The 15,337-nt window shown below is 38.7% G+C and overlaps 1 protein-coding gene across 5 annotated transcripts in view; it reads left to right on the top strand.

Moving 5' to 3' along the window:
- The window catches only part of tacc2 (transforming, acidic coiled-coil containing protein 2), an 80,347-nt gene that overhangs the window by 5,094 nt on the left and 59,916 nt on the right, over positions 1 to 15,337 (top strand). For 2 of the 5 annotated variants that reach the window (XM_037538436.1, XM_037538437.1), the window contains exons 2-4: positions 1,797 to 1,894; positions 2,794 to 2,859; positions 11,841 to 12,076. In XM_037538436.1, coding sequence (XP_037394333.1) covers positions 1,862 to 1,894; positions 2,794 to 2,859; positions 11,841 to 12,076 — 335 coding nt within the window. In that variant the 5' untranslated portion in view covers positions 1,797 to 1,861. The remainder of the gene's footprint in view (positions 1 to 1,796; positions 1,895 to 2,793; positions 2,860 to 11,840; positions 12,077 to 15,337) is intronic. The other 3 variants (XM_037538434.1, XM_037538438.1, XM_037538435.1) reach the window with 3 other exon arrangements.

Genomic DNA, 15,337 nt, shown 5'->3' with positions numbered 1-15,337 from the left:
TAAAATCCATATAGGGAAACTAAGCTGTAAGAGCAGTCTGATTTGAATTCACTGTTTTTGTGATGTCACTAAAACAAACACGTTTACTTATCTTACTATTCAGGCCAGTAGCAGTTTAGCCCTACCCAATCATGCTATTCAAGTTATTTCAAGTTGTAAGGACTATGTCAACAAATGCTACTTTTTGAATAAAGCACAATACAGGAGAGCCAATCAGAACAGAGCTCATTTACATTTATCAGTCTTAAAGGCACAGCAAAAAAGAGCCTATTTAATTCTAATGGACAAAGAGAGATTGGAAAATGACTATGGAAAAAATGAATTGATGGGAGGAATATATGCAAGAAAAATGTAAATAGGCCCTCTAGGAGTAGTTATAAGCCCATATTTTATTTTACTTCTGGCTTAACTTGTTCCCACTGGTTATGGCCAGTAAGTCATTGCAGAGAAACATGTGATGCTTCTCACTGAGGATGAATGGGTGTCTTGGCTATGCTACAACTGTGCAGCTGGGGAGCTGGGTAGGGTGACTGATGGTGTATTGATCAGCTGTGTTGTATGTGCAGCTCCACGTGTTATAATGGGTAATGAGTCTGGAGCGCTGAGAGTGAGGGGTCAGCATGTTTTTAAGGGGGGCTAATGACTCATACTCCCACATACTGAAACACTCAACCCAGGTGTTACCAGCATGAATCTAGTCCTGATCTCTCAGTGTAGTTGATACAGTTTTACCTTGTAAGTCAGCACAGAATTAACCGCTGACACATTTTACTAAGGGTCAGTAGTGTATAAAATGCTGAAAATGCATTTCCTTGTACGAGTGACATGCTGGGACAAATGGGCAGACTTGGCCAACTGTACTGGCTGCACGTGGATACACATAATACAGAGATACACAATGTCTAGATAAAATACACAGTGTGCAGAGTTGAGAGTGCTGACTTTGGACTTGGGCTGGTAGGAAGCTTACATATAAACTTACATGTTATTTATTACACCTAATTAGAACGGCATATAAAGGTCTTTATAACTCTGAAAACGAAATGGGAGAAGTGCATGTGGACTGTGGAATTTACCTGTACTTATAAAGAGTTGCAAGCTTTATATTGTATGAACACACCCAGTCATGATTCTCTGCAGACCGTTGATGGTTCTTTAAAGAAACGTTGTTGTGTAAGAGATGTGTGAGATCTGAAGAACCTAACAAAGTTACAGGAACCTCCACTTTATGTGAATATTAGGCCAATTTAAACTTTTTTTTTTGCCAAAAGCCATTCAGCAACCTTTACATTTAAGGGTATTCATATTCATACCAACATTCTGTAGACAGTAGGATCTGCCTGAATCATTATCTAACAGATGAAATCCATCTGAACTTTTGTGTGAGGCACACATTTTACCCTTTCACCTAATGGCTCGTCAGTGCTGTGCAAATAAATCATTCAGTTGTACTAGTTTGTTAATAGTTTATACACGTGTTGTAACCATGCTATAAGCTTAACGTATTTCCTGCCATTTTAGCCTTTGCCCTCAATACAGAACCAAAGTTACTGTAAAGTTGTCTCTCCACTTTAGGACTTGCTCTCTTCTAGGTCTTGTTCCTGGAGAGTTTGTTTGCATCATGGGCCTCTAATCTTAACACATGACAGACACACACATACGCACACACACAAATTTTCCTCTCTGTTTGTGCAAAGCCTGAAACACCTTCAAACATCTGACAAGAGAGCAGCTTCTGGTAGTGGCTGCTGGTTCCTTTTATGCTCATTCCATCCCTCCTCCTGTTCGTTCCTCAGTCTGCCAGAGGTGATCTGTGCTGGGGTGCGACGACGGTGTGAATTGAGCCTGCTCACTCTGCACCATGGGCAATGAGAACAGCTCGGCTGACTTGCCGGTAAGAGGGAGGATGCTGGCGGACCTAATGTCTTGCTCTGTGTAGTGTGCCACAGCAATGTAGAAAGTACCAGTTAGCTCACAGATGACCGTTTTAATGCTGAGAGAGCACTAAATTCTAAGCTTTTTCATTATTAGAGGCGTGAAGCTGTTAACAGCATTTGTTGATGTCTGTTTGCTTTCCCACACTAACATGCATACTGTCCATATCATGCTCCCCTTCAGATAACAGTGAAAAACAGACAGCTGTGAGAGAGTGCTGTGTTGTGTAAAACACAGTAAGCAAAGGGTTACTGCTTTGTCAAACATGGTGGCTAAATTTAGCTTTGACAGTGTGCAGGTGGAACAAAGTAGTGGTGAATTTATATTCTACTAGTTATAATTGAATGTAGTGTGATCTGTAAAGGTCTAACCTTGATTTAAATCTTGTACAACATCCACAGTAAACTTGCATTTGCACAATGGTTTGTTCATGTGGAGCCACTAAAAGCAGCATGTTCTTCATTCACATTTGATTTTAAACTGCAGATTTGGCCTTTTTCTATGCACAGTTGTAGCTGGGTTCAGTTTGATGGTAAGATATCCAAGAAAATCTGTGCATATGCCTTGAAGTGGCTTAAAAAAGCCCCCCAGCATTATGGAATTCAAGGATTATCTTAATAGGATCAGCCTTAATGTTGAATTGTACACTGCTGCTGGAGCATAACTGCCTTCAGTAAGTTGGCTTGTTTTCGCAGAGCTCTATGTGCTTGACTGTGCTCCAAAAACAACAGTCCCACAGACTGTGTGCAGTATATTCTGATTCTAAGCTGCCATGCCATTTATCCCACGACCACTGCTTTCACCACAGCTTCTTGTGTGTTTCTCTCTGTGTCTGACACCTGCATGGCTCCACCACAGGAGGGCGCCACGGACAATGTAGTGATCTTTCCTCCCCAGGAAACGCAGTCTGGATCTACATTTGAGGTACTGGTGGGCCACACTTGGCCGAGTGGTCTGAGTACTAAAATTTATTATGTGTGTGCGAGTCAGTGTGTGTGTGCACGGTTTAGTTCTCTGAAATGTTTTAGACGGTCTGAGTTGAAAAGTCTGTGAATGATGATAGTAAGTGGGACAATTGAGTAGAACAAATAGCAACAATTACCACAACACAGCTGAGTGTTGGAGAGACACATGGCCTGGGTCAGTTTTTGGAGTTTGTGCTGTGTGAGCTGCTTCAGCTTCAGAGTCAGTCATGGGGAAGGCTGTAATAGAGGGGTAGGGGGGTTATTAGGGGCCGCAGTAATTAGGGGCCCAGGGAGCAATATATCTAAAATCTGGCAAACGTAGTCTAAATCTGTTTGTGTGTGGGGGTGTGTTTGTTTTTGTGCATTTTCAGGACGTGAATGAATACCATAGAAAAACAATCTACAATTTTCAGACCAACTAAATTATCTTGTCATTGAAAAGGATTTCTTTTTAAAGCTACATATTTAATTTTTTTAAACGGGAAAGAACAGAAACATTTCTTTTTGGTCAAAGTTGCAGTTAGTTTAGAATATTCTTATTACAAATCTATTTTATTGCTCCATTTGAAAATGTGTATGCATTTCATGATGAGTGGACCATTAGAAATGATCTAGAATGACTTTGAACAAAATTTTGTTACATTATCACAAATGAAAGCTGAGAATATTTCATTCCAAGGGGAGAAGATTGAAAAGCTTAAGTGAAGAGATGGGCAAATATAAAATCAGTTCTTATTTTATTAATATACTGTGTATTTATTCTAATATAAGTATTTTTCTGTGCAAACAAACACTCAATATCCAGACAAATAACTTTTTAAATATAATTTTCTGAGGTGCCTCAAACATTTACCCCTTTCTCAGGTACCTCAAACATTTACCAAGTGGTTTCCAACAACAACAAAATCTCAGTATATGATCTTCTTCAGTCCTGTTGGAAAGGCATTCCAGGTGGTACCTCAAGAAACTGCTTTAGAGAATGCCAAGAAAGTATAAACTGCATCATGAAAAGGGATGAGTGAGTCTGTGTTGACGTGGGTTAAACTTTAAAAAATGTAATTAAATTACAAAATAATACTTTTTTGGTCTCTCTAATTCCATATGGTTATAGTTTTTATATCACCACTACTACTCTCTGAGTGACCAAAAATTTGACTGCTAATGTATATATAATACAAAACCGAGTTTTGGATGATAATTAAAATTAATGCCCAGCTACTGAGAGGAGAGGTTTGGAAATAATTAAATGAACACATAACTCAAATCACTAATTGTTGTAATAATAGTATTTGTGCTTATTGCAATATTACTGCCTTTCTAAACAAATAAGCACATACTGTCCAGATAAATATCTTTTTAAACCTAGTTGTCTCAGTTAACTATAATTTGGCACTGCACTTCATGCACGTCCTGACACTGTATAAAACCAAACTCACGGTGTTTGTGTCTCAGAAGGCCTGACTTAAGCATGTGTAAAGCATTTGTCTAAGTGCATTTGTGTGCAAGCTCACAATAGCCATGTGTCTGTGTGTCTGTGTGTGTAACTTGATTCCCTCTGAGGGGGACACTCGAAAGATGACCTTTGGCCCATTTCCCAGTATTCACCTGCAATAGGAGTGTCATAGTGCAGCTCCGGAGTTCTCAGAGCAAGAGGAAACAGAACAGGTCAGTCAGAAGTGGAAGGAGGGAGAGAGAGAGAGAGAGAGAGAGAGAGAGAGAGAGAGAGAGAATGGGAAGGAGGGAGGGAGGGAGAGAGCAAGAGAGGGAGGGAGGGGCAGAGAGAAGGACAGGGGGAGGGATCAGATGTAAAAGGAGTGTTATGTTGAAAGAGTGTGCAGGAGGGGGAGGGCTTTTCCTCAAGTTGCTTGTGTTTGTCTCGCTGAGTCTCACACAGCACCGGCACCTTTTCCTTTAGACTGTGGGCTGCTGTCTGTGAAGAGCTGCTATTTTTCTCTTTCACACACACAAGCACACGCGGTCCTGGTGTGGTGTGCACTTCCCTTTGCCCTCAGAAGGGCATGGAGCTGTAGCGGTAGAGGAGGGAGCTGAGTCAGGACACTGAGGCCCTGGAGCATGTGCTGCTGTTGCTGCCCAGCTGGCGGCATCACAACACACCTTCTGCCTGACTTTACTGCCCTCTCACTCCACTGTGTTCTCCCGCATGCCTGTGTGTTCTCCTCTCAGCCAAGGTGAGTGAGTGATTGCTGTGGAAACAGTGCTGTTGTGAATGAGTGTATGAATGAGAAGGAGAATGGAGGGGCAAAGTGCTGTAAATACTGTATATTTACACTATTGTACTTTGAATCTGTTGATGGTATTAGTTTAGAGTTATTTGGGGTCCAGTACACAATGATATTTACCAAAAATGTGAAATGAAGCACATGGACTGGTTATTTTTTGCAGTGAAAAAATATTTAGTCCAAAGGCCCTTGTGAGTTTGCAAATTTCAGTCCCTCACTTTCATAACTATGTAACTTTGCATTAGTTTCACAGTAGTTTAGTAGAAACACTAGCAAATATTACACTGTAGTTATTGAGTAATAAGTCTTGAGTTTATTAACTGAGTAATACACTTGTAGTTTTAGGCTTTAAATGCTTTCAAAGGTGGTTTATTCTGTGTGTTATGTTTGTTATGGGAACTCTGTTGGTGTTAATGAATGTTCAAGAGTGGTGGTGCAAAATTCAGAACCCTGTTCCCTATGTTCAAACTGTGAAACAGTGAAGCTAAAGTGATACTGATTCCGAGAGAAACTACAAAAACATATGATCTAAAAGCCAAGAGTCCTATCAGATCCTGATGTATTTAAATAGACAGAAGTATAGATCTTCAGGATGAATAATAAGTATCTCTTTTATGATAAACATCATTAAGCACACTAAGTGGAGAGGACTGTTGGACTGAAAGAGTACAGAAAATTGTTCCTCTAGGTCAGAAGAAATAATAGTTTCATAGAAATAATTTATTACTTTCAGTAGTTACTGAGGAATAAATCTTAAGATGAATAGCTGAATAATAAGCCTGGGGTCTGAGGGGTTAAATGCAGTTACAGATGGGACGTCCTGTTAGTTAACGAGTGTTTTGGGTTATTACTGTTGCCATAGTAACCACTGTGTGACTTGGCCCATGGTAGTGAGGAACTAGTGTAATGCAGAATTATGTGCTTATATACATGGCAGGGGGAGACCACATGGGGTCTTCTTTTCAGATTGGCCAAACCTGTAGGTTGAAGGACAAAGGGAGACACTGACCCCTTTCAACCACACAACAGACCTTTAACACTGTGCTTCATCACCTCTATAAGCAGCATCCTTCTCTGCTCACAGACCCAGGTTATCAGGGCAGTGGTTATTTAATGTATTTATTTCTTTTGCAGGCAACATGCAGATAAACATTGTTATATAAAATGAAACAGATGTAATGCATGCAGCTAAACCTAATTTGTAGCCAACTGTCCCTTGTTAGGTTTAAAAGACGAAATAAAGTTAGACATTGTGTACATTAAGTAGAAGAAAACAATTGAAAACTAAACTCTAACTGTTTTACTGACTTTATATTTCTCAGTATGTTTCCATGTAAGTTTGTGCATGACCGTCCAAATGAGCTTGTAAATGTAGGTTTATATCCGTATATGCTTAATGAAGTAATGTGAGCTTGTACAGTGTTGGTGAGGACGCTTGAAGCTCATTGCTTAATTTGATGTGCATTTGCATATGAGAAATGATGATGCTGTATGAGAGACCTGCAGTCTTGCGTGTTGCGTGTTGCGTGTTGACTGAGGACTGTACAGATACAGACTGCAGACAGGAAACAGGAAGCTCTGAAGCTTCTACCAAAATGTGAGAAACACAGTCATCTACCTGACTCTCTTAGTGCTAAAATGCTGTAAGCGGTAAATACATGATGGTTATAAAATTGTGATTCTAACACAACATACCTATTTACTCTATAATACTCTATTTGTCCATTACATAATAGAACAGATATTAAGCACACATACACCAAAACTCTGAGGTGTTAGTGGAGCTCTGAGCTGCTTAGGACAGTTAGATCAGTGCTGTAGTGGGAGAATGATATTTGGATATCTCTGTGAAATTAAGATATTGGGCAGTTTGCAGAGTATTGCAATATTAAAGGAATTGTGAAAAATCAAATGTGCACAATTCTTCATTCATCCTAGAAGGAATTGATCAGCCTGACAAGTCTGGTGTCTAAATTTTGCTTGTTTAGTTTAGCACTGGAGCTATAAGGCCTTCTCTCAGCTCGCTCACACTACATCCAGGTCTTCACACAGACTAATGTGGCTAAGGCACAGTATGACTTTCATAGCACCAGTTTGAACTATACAAATGCACAGAACCACATAACATGATCATGTAGCCAAACGCAGTGGTCAGCCATTTTAGACAATGGTGTTGTACATATGCATGCATGTCGCGTAAGTAAATGGAGGCTAATTTAAATTAGCCATTTCTAAAGCGGCAGCCCACAGCATTTGGTCAGTGAAGCCCTGTTCATTTTTACAATTCATATTAAGTCATGATATGCCCTAAGCTACAGTGACATGTATTTGTGACCTTAATGAAGACCTAGATGTGGTTTGAGAAGAGGGATATATTTGCAGAAAAGATTTAGGTGACTTTTGACTTTGAGTGTTTGTTAGAAACATTAGACACGTAGCTCCAGCGCTAAACTAAGGAAGCAAGAAGAAGAAGACTCCAGACTTGACTGTTCGACTACATCTGAGGAAAGAGGAAAGTGGAAAAATGTATAAATTAGAATTTTTTACCAAACCACTGCTTTTAAATCAACTTAAATGGGAAACCATAAAACTGTTTTCTTCTGTACTGTGACGTATTTCCAAGTGAATGTAATGGGGAGCGAGGAGGCGGACGCACATGCTGAGATCAGCGAGATTTATTAAGGGCAAATCCAGGGTCATAGTTTAAACGGTCCATGTTCACATAGCCAACATGGATAGATCGGGGGGCAGACATGACAGACAAATCAGAATCCAACAGAACAAGCAGAGCAGAACAGAACATCCAACACAGCAGATAACAAAGACCAGCAACCAGACAGGGGAAAACACAAGGCTTAAATACATAAGGGTAACAAGGGACAGGTGCAAACACAGGTGGAGACAATCGGGGTGGAGTCATGAAACGAGGGGGCAGGACTAGAAAACCAAAACAAATGCACATGGAAAGTCTAAACAAAGGGGCACATGGAGTAGTGGGAGGAGCCAACCATGACTGTGAAATACAAGGAGGGTCTAAACAAGGAGCTAGTTAACATGTTCTCTGGATGATAGGTAGGGGTATAAGAAGAGGGAGGTAAAACATGATATTGTTAATTATTATTGCACAGTGATGTAATCAAAACTCAGAAGGCATCAGAGGTGAACAAAAGTCACAACACTGACATAGATCACAAAAGAAAAAGAACACTGAGTTTATTTTAAATGGATGAATTGTGATTAATGTGTCCATGGACATGATCTAACAAGGGAAAGAGATCAGATTTGACTTCAGGTTGAATTTAAAGGAGTAGTACATTTCAGTAAAGGGATAAAGAAAGAAGTTCAATTGCAGTTAAAATAGTTGCAAAACGGTCAGTCATTTAACCTTAAAGCAGGTGTGTAAGAGAATTGTGGCCATGGTGAGAGAGCCTGAGAAAGTGCAGCAGACTCTTGGGACTGGCATTGTTCTGTAGAGAAAGAGTTTACAGTACTGTAAGTCTTACAGTACGGTGACTGTTTCTCTGGTCCTGAAGGCCACGTTCTGTTAAAGGCTCAGTTTAAGTTCAACATGTCTCATATTTTCTTTTGGATGTGAGTTTTAAGTGACACAAGTGGAAAAGTTTATTGACTTTGAACCCCAAAGCCCTGATGTCATGTGTTTGGCATAAACAGCATATTTCACTACACTGAGCTAATCCCATACTTGATTTCTCTTTAGCCTATAACTGTACAATGACGAAATGTCATTTAGAGTCTGTGTCTCAGTGTGGAGGGGGCTAGTGGAGTGGGCAGACTCTGGAATTGAAAACTGGCTAGACTTTATCATGAGTGACTTGCAGTTGTCCAGGTGTACTGTTCTTGTTTTACCTGTAATCCTGAACTCTTAAGTGCGTATGTTTAGAATCTTAACACTTTTCTGTAGGATTTTTAAATGTATTACTTGAGAACAAGCTGAAGAAATCTTGACTAAAAACACTAGTGTTAAAGAACACTTTTCACACAATGTTTAGATTATAAATGTGTCACATGATCCATGGTTTTTCAGTGTGAATACACATTTGGCTTAAGTTTGTATTTTGGAGAAACCTAGGAGATTTTTGGAGATTTTAATATGGGAAATCTTCACTGGTGTTCTTACTATTCACAAATAGTTTTTTTTGGCTATAATCTATATAGTAGTATGCAAAAGTTTGAAGCCCATAATCATATGACATATTTAATGGATGTGGAAGTGAAAAAAAGTTAACATCTTCTATAAAGGTTTGTTTGCTTTTTAACTAACTAACTAACTAACTAACTAACTAACTAACTAACTAACTAACTAACTAACTAAATAAATAAATAAATAAATAAATAAATAAAATACAAAATAGGCCAAGCCAGTGCGTTCTCTGTAGAAAATGGGTGCATATTTTGACTTATAGAATAAAAAAAACCCCACAATAAAACAGGCTTTTTTTAAACGAGCCTGTCTATCCTTTCACATACAACTGCATATGATTTGTCACTCAGTGTGCCTTTTGTATCACTTGCTATTGCACAGGCTCCTGGATGTTTATTTGATTTGTGAGAATGTGCACTAGCTTCATGAATGTATAAACAGAAGGAATGCATGTGTATATTTTGAGGTCATATAATTCACCTAGAAAGAGACAGTGAGATTCTCATGAGAAGAGCCAGTAATGGATTGGATGTTGAGCTGCAGGAGTAATGCAAGGAGAGTAATCTGCAAGAGGATCCACTCTTACTGTAGTGATTTGTTTACGTGTGTGTGTGTGTGTGTGTGTGTGTGTGTGTGTGTGTGTGTGTGTGTGTGTGTGTGTGTGTGTGTGTGTGTGTGTGTGTGTGTGTGTGTGTGTGTAATTGTGATCCTCATCTGTCAGTCAATGAGAAGAAATCTGTATGTGCTGCTGTGTACATGAATGTTTGGAGTGTAGAGTTGTGTCACTCTGCTCTGCTCACTGCAATAAATTGCAGATTATAAGCTGTAGTTATGGTCAGTATGGGGCAGATGAGGCGGAGACTTTTTGGAGACTCTGTCCAGATTTACTCTGTCATTCACTAAACATCCCAGAGGCCTGGCCATTCACAGACTTTTGCAGCAGCGTGCCGGCATATGATTACACGTTTGTAAATGGCTCCGTGGTTTCTGGCGTAGCTGCTTGGTTAGAGGAGGTTGTTTTATAGCTTTGGAAAAGAACAGAAAGGACGTAGTTGAACCAGTTTAGTCAGTCTGTTTAATCATTTGTCCTCAATTCCTCTTTCTGTGGAAAAACATCAGCCTGAACTAGTACACTGTGTGGGCCAAATACATAATGTGTTTTCAAACCAGCTTGATTACAAACTCCATGAACTGGAAAGACTTGTTTAATAATATACAGGCATGTGGTGCCATAAAAATGTACCAGCATGAAAATGATCTAATCATGGTTTACAATAGTATTATGATATTGCATATAAGCAAACAAAAATGTGTAAAATAATACATGTAAGCAGAGTTCTGCCTCATTTTTGAATAGCACTAATGTACTGGTAGTTTTTCAGGCTGGGTGGTAAACAAACTAACATGAGTGAATGGTGACAGTTACCTTTAAGTGCTTAACCATTAATGATTAGTCTAGGCAGCCACTAAAATAAAATAAAATAAAAAATAATAAAAATAAAGGCACTAAATATGTTTTGGCACACTGTTTTATTTTTAGTATATTTTCGTAATCTAATGAAATGGCTACGGTTTTCAGAAAAAAAGTGGAAAAAAGTCTTTAAAAACTTTAAAATACATACAAAAATATAGTCATATTTTTGTCCACAGACAATAAACAACTTGTAACAGGGAGAAAAAACACAGTTCTCTGTTCATTTATTTTTAAGCATTTTATTATGATCTTAACATCTTTTAAGAAGCAATGTTACCACTTCATTATTCAGACAAGAAATATTAAATACAACTGAAAATCTGACAATATGTCAATTTATTCACTTTCGTTCAAGTCATTATTCAAATTATTCAAGTAATTTTAAATAAATGGCTTGAATTGGATGAATATGTTGCTAAAATACTTTTACATATTTTTCCATATGGTAATCAGCTTTGCTACAGATTTTTTCTTGATTGATTGGGTCCACTGAAACACCTCCCCTTAAAGACCCCAGCTCTAGCTACTAAAACACCAATTAATACATGGGATCATAAAGTGACAGCATAATGCAAGATTGTGAAACCAGTTAATCAACCTTATTGTTGATTGTCAACACATGTCTACTATACAGTCTATGCCAGGAGCTACTGTTTAACCGTAGATCACTCATTTCCATGTTTCAGCTGTGTCTAGTGAACTGTTGTGTGTTGTGTGTAAATCTGTGTGTAGACAAAACAGCTGTGACTGTAAAGCATGTCTTTTAGATGTTTCTGTTTTTGTATGATGGCATGACAAAAGATCAGGGTGTGTTGTTTGACAAAGCTTACGTCAGCATTGTATTGACACAGGGTGTGTTTGTTGAGCTTAAATGTCAAAGCCTGAATGCATTGGCTGCAATTTAATTCTTGTTTGATTTGGACAGTTAAACAGTGAGTGGTAAATAACCATTAGCTCTGTCATAGAAACAGGTCGTAAACACCTGTTTGGGAATTACTTGCTTTATTAGTCTCAGTGAAATGGATTTTCTTCTGACTGTTAATGCCTTTTTCTGTGTCTGTCAGGCTGACATTAACACTGAGAGAGTCGCTCAGACGGAGGAGAAATCCGGCAGTACAGAGAACGGATTACTCCGGACTGAAGCTCAGCCCAGCCACAATCCTGCAGCAGAGGTGCAGAGCCTTGCTCACGAGGAGCACAGCCAGAGAGAACAGGAAGAGGAGCTGGAGTTTCCGCATGACCTGCTGCCCAGTATAGATCTGAGCACTGAGCTCAACCTCACCTGGGGAGCTTCACTTGGGTAGGCCTCTGTCTTCTTTCTCTTTCAGTCTCTCTCTCTCTTTGTTGTGTGCACACATGCAAACAGAGATAGATGAATATACTAAAGACTAGCACTGAGAGATAAAATGGAATCAAATATCAGTATGTTGTTAGCAAAGGGCAAGTTGCAGCAGGCTGTTGCTATGGGATACTTTTTTTCTGTCTGATGCAAATCATCGAAGCTCAGTTTTTTTTTTTTTGCATGCTCGACTCAGGTAAACAAAAGCATTTGTGTTTGAAACAGTACATTTCTCAGTGTGCCCTTATCCTTCTGTTGAACTGAATACAGGAATTCACCAGTAATCATGTGCACACAAGCTAGACTAATGTATAAGAGTTTAGTCCAAGGATACAGATTTGTATAAGCACCCCCTCAAAAAAGAGTGCAGTCTATAAAAACTGGGCAGTGATGCAGTTTTTCTTGTTTTGGCTTCATTTTATCCCTATTTTTAGTGCACCATGTCAAAATCACAAGATTTTTAATATGTAGTTCCTCTATTACACCATAAATGATTGGGCTAAGTTCTCAGTTGTTTGTTGGCCAGCTGTGAGTAGTTGCCTTGCTAGGCTATGATGAGAGCAGGGTTTCAAAATTCTGCATAGGCAGTTTGCACATAAGAACCAAGAAAGTGCCAGTAAAGTATGCCATTATAAGGCTTAGAAAATGAAAAACATTTGGTAATTTTTTATGAGGCAAAAACACCCTGATGGGCTCACAGCAAAACAACCTGGCAGACCATAGCAGTAGATGACTGAAGAATGCTTACAACTACTGAAGAAATAAAAAACAAATTTTAGCTGTGGACCAATCAAAAACTGCTATAGAGAAGAGCACCAGGTACAGGTAAGTATCAAGAACAGAGAGGCCATATCTCAGTAAACAAACTACATACAATGTGTGGGACAAAGACTTATGGAAAGATGAGAAGATGTACCTGAGTGGTGGAATGAGAAAAATGTATTAAAGGGAACTTCTCAGGATTCAAAGCAAATCTGTGAAACAGTGCCATGGGCATGTATGAGAACTGCCTTGCTTGTTGATAATGTCAAGGCAAAGGCAGAATAACTATACAGAAGATTTTTGATTACTCAGATCCAAACAACTGCCACAAAACTCAGCAGATGTTGTGACAGAGATCTAAAACATGTAACTAAAGCAACTATGAGGTTTTCTGCCCTTAAATAGTGGAATGTTTTTGACTTTCCAAGTCAATCAAGTGACCTAAACCCCACTGTGCAGGCATTTACTTACTGAAGACAAGCCTGAAGGTAAAAATTACAGAAACTAGCTAGAACTGAAAATGGCTATCTTACTGGCCTGTCAGCATATCATTAGGGAAGATGCATAGAGTCTGTTTCTGTGAGTAGCAGAGTTCAGGTATTCATCAGCTTCAGAGGATTTGAAACCAAGTGCTAGACATTACATTACATTTACTTGATTCAATTATGAGTTTATGGAGGGAAACTACACGGCACAGCTTGAATAAATGAAAATGCCCTTATTAATGCTGATCTTTATCACCAAATAAAGTGTAATGGAAAACAACAAGAGTTATGCAACTGTCCAATTATATAACTGTCCAGTATCTTACAGGCTATGTATTGTTGCTATCCAAGAAATAAAAAACAACTTTTTTTTATTTTTCTATGTCATTTGAACACAGCAGCTGTCTTTTACATTGTATGACAATTCTGTAATGAACAGAACTAGACCAATAGAAACATTCCAAGATTATTTGGAATAAAACCTCTTTACATTAAGTTCTATTAAAAGTTAAGAACATTTTTACCATTTCCTGTGAAGTTACTTGCTTTTTTATATAGTGACAATAAGTATTTGTGCAGTCTGACCCAGTCTTCATGCCTTATTACAAATACACTGTTCAAAAGCAAAGCCTTTGCCTTTCCAGAGATTGACCTATCAGATTGTGTTCCATTGTCTTCAATGAGCACATAAACATAGCTGAGATAGAGCGAATTTCCATGAATCTGTGACTCATTGTTGTGGAAAGTTTGACTGGAGTAGCCTTGTGTAAGAGCATGTGGGTGGTTGAAGTGGTAATGCAGGTGTAATGTAAGCACTTACAGCACTGCAGTGTGATTTTAAAGAGATGGCCTGGTGTTTAGAATGTCATTTCTTCACAGTCACTGAGTTTTAAGTGCTAATAGGTATTTATTTATTCATTCAAATGAAAATCCAGACACATCATGATAGGAGTCATATCAGGAGATTACAGTGATTACAAACAAAAGAAGCGCTTGATAGAAATAATACCATTAGAAAGTCTGTAACAATATTTTAGAGATTTTTTTTATCAAGAGAGCACTTAATTCCTTTGTATACCTCATATATGATGTAAGGTTTTCTCTTTGTGCACGTCTATGTGTGTGTTTGTGTTCTTACTTGTGCATTTGTATGTGTAGCAGCAAACAGGTGGGCTCATGTGAACTGAAGAATGAGCCAGGGTCACTGAGTGAGCAAGTTAACCCCCTTCTGGTAGGACTGCAGCATTACATGGAGGCCTGTCCACCAATAGTGGGCCTCATAGAGAGGTAACACAGAGGAAGCAAAATGGAGTCAGAGAGATATCAAGCCCACTGCAGCGTTGTGATAATAGATACCAATTGGAACAGACATTTATAGGAATAATCTTATTATTTGGATTTGAGGTTGTTTTGTTGAGTTTGGGATGTCTGTCATTACACTTCTGTTTTTGCATATGTATGTTGCCCTCTCTTTGTCTGAAGGAAAATGCCCCGCTCAAAACTGTGACTGTCCAGTATAAACAAGAGGAAAAAACACATTCCCTGTATAATACCCCTCTTAACAGAACAGACAAAAATATGCCCAAAGCGTGTCATAGAATCCCTTACAAAATGTATTATAGCAGCATAGAGAGGGTTACATGACCGAGGTAAATGTCTGAAACATAGATCCATTAAAGCTGCACTATGTAAGAGATTTTTGTTAATAGTAACAATAATGAGTCAGGAGGAAAAAACACACTAAAATGTGGTGTCCATGCACTGCTAGGAGTCATCCTGTAAAGCTTGAAATAGTAATTTTTTCAGACCACTTTACATGTCTTTAGACATCATTTTCACACAACACCAAACATATGATGACAACAGTAGACAAATTACGTACATCCAAGTTTCATCCACTCGGCAATAAGGTCCAAACTACAACCAACATTATAAAATGTTCTACAATAACAATTTCCACCAGACAGATCTCCAA

Source organism: Pygocentrus nattereri, chromosome 5 (assembly GCF_015220715.1).
Source record: "Pygocentrus nattereri isolate fPygNat1 chromosome 5, fPygNat1.pri, whole genome shotgun sequence".
NCBI classification, from domain to species: Eukaryota; Metazoa; Chordata; class Actinopteri; order Characiformes; family Serrasalmidae; genus Pygocentrus; species Pygocentrus nattereri.
This window is presented reverse-complemented; position numbering and strand designations above follow the sequence as displayed.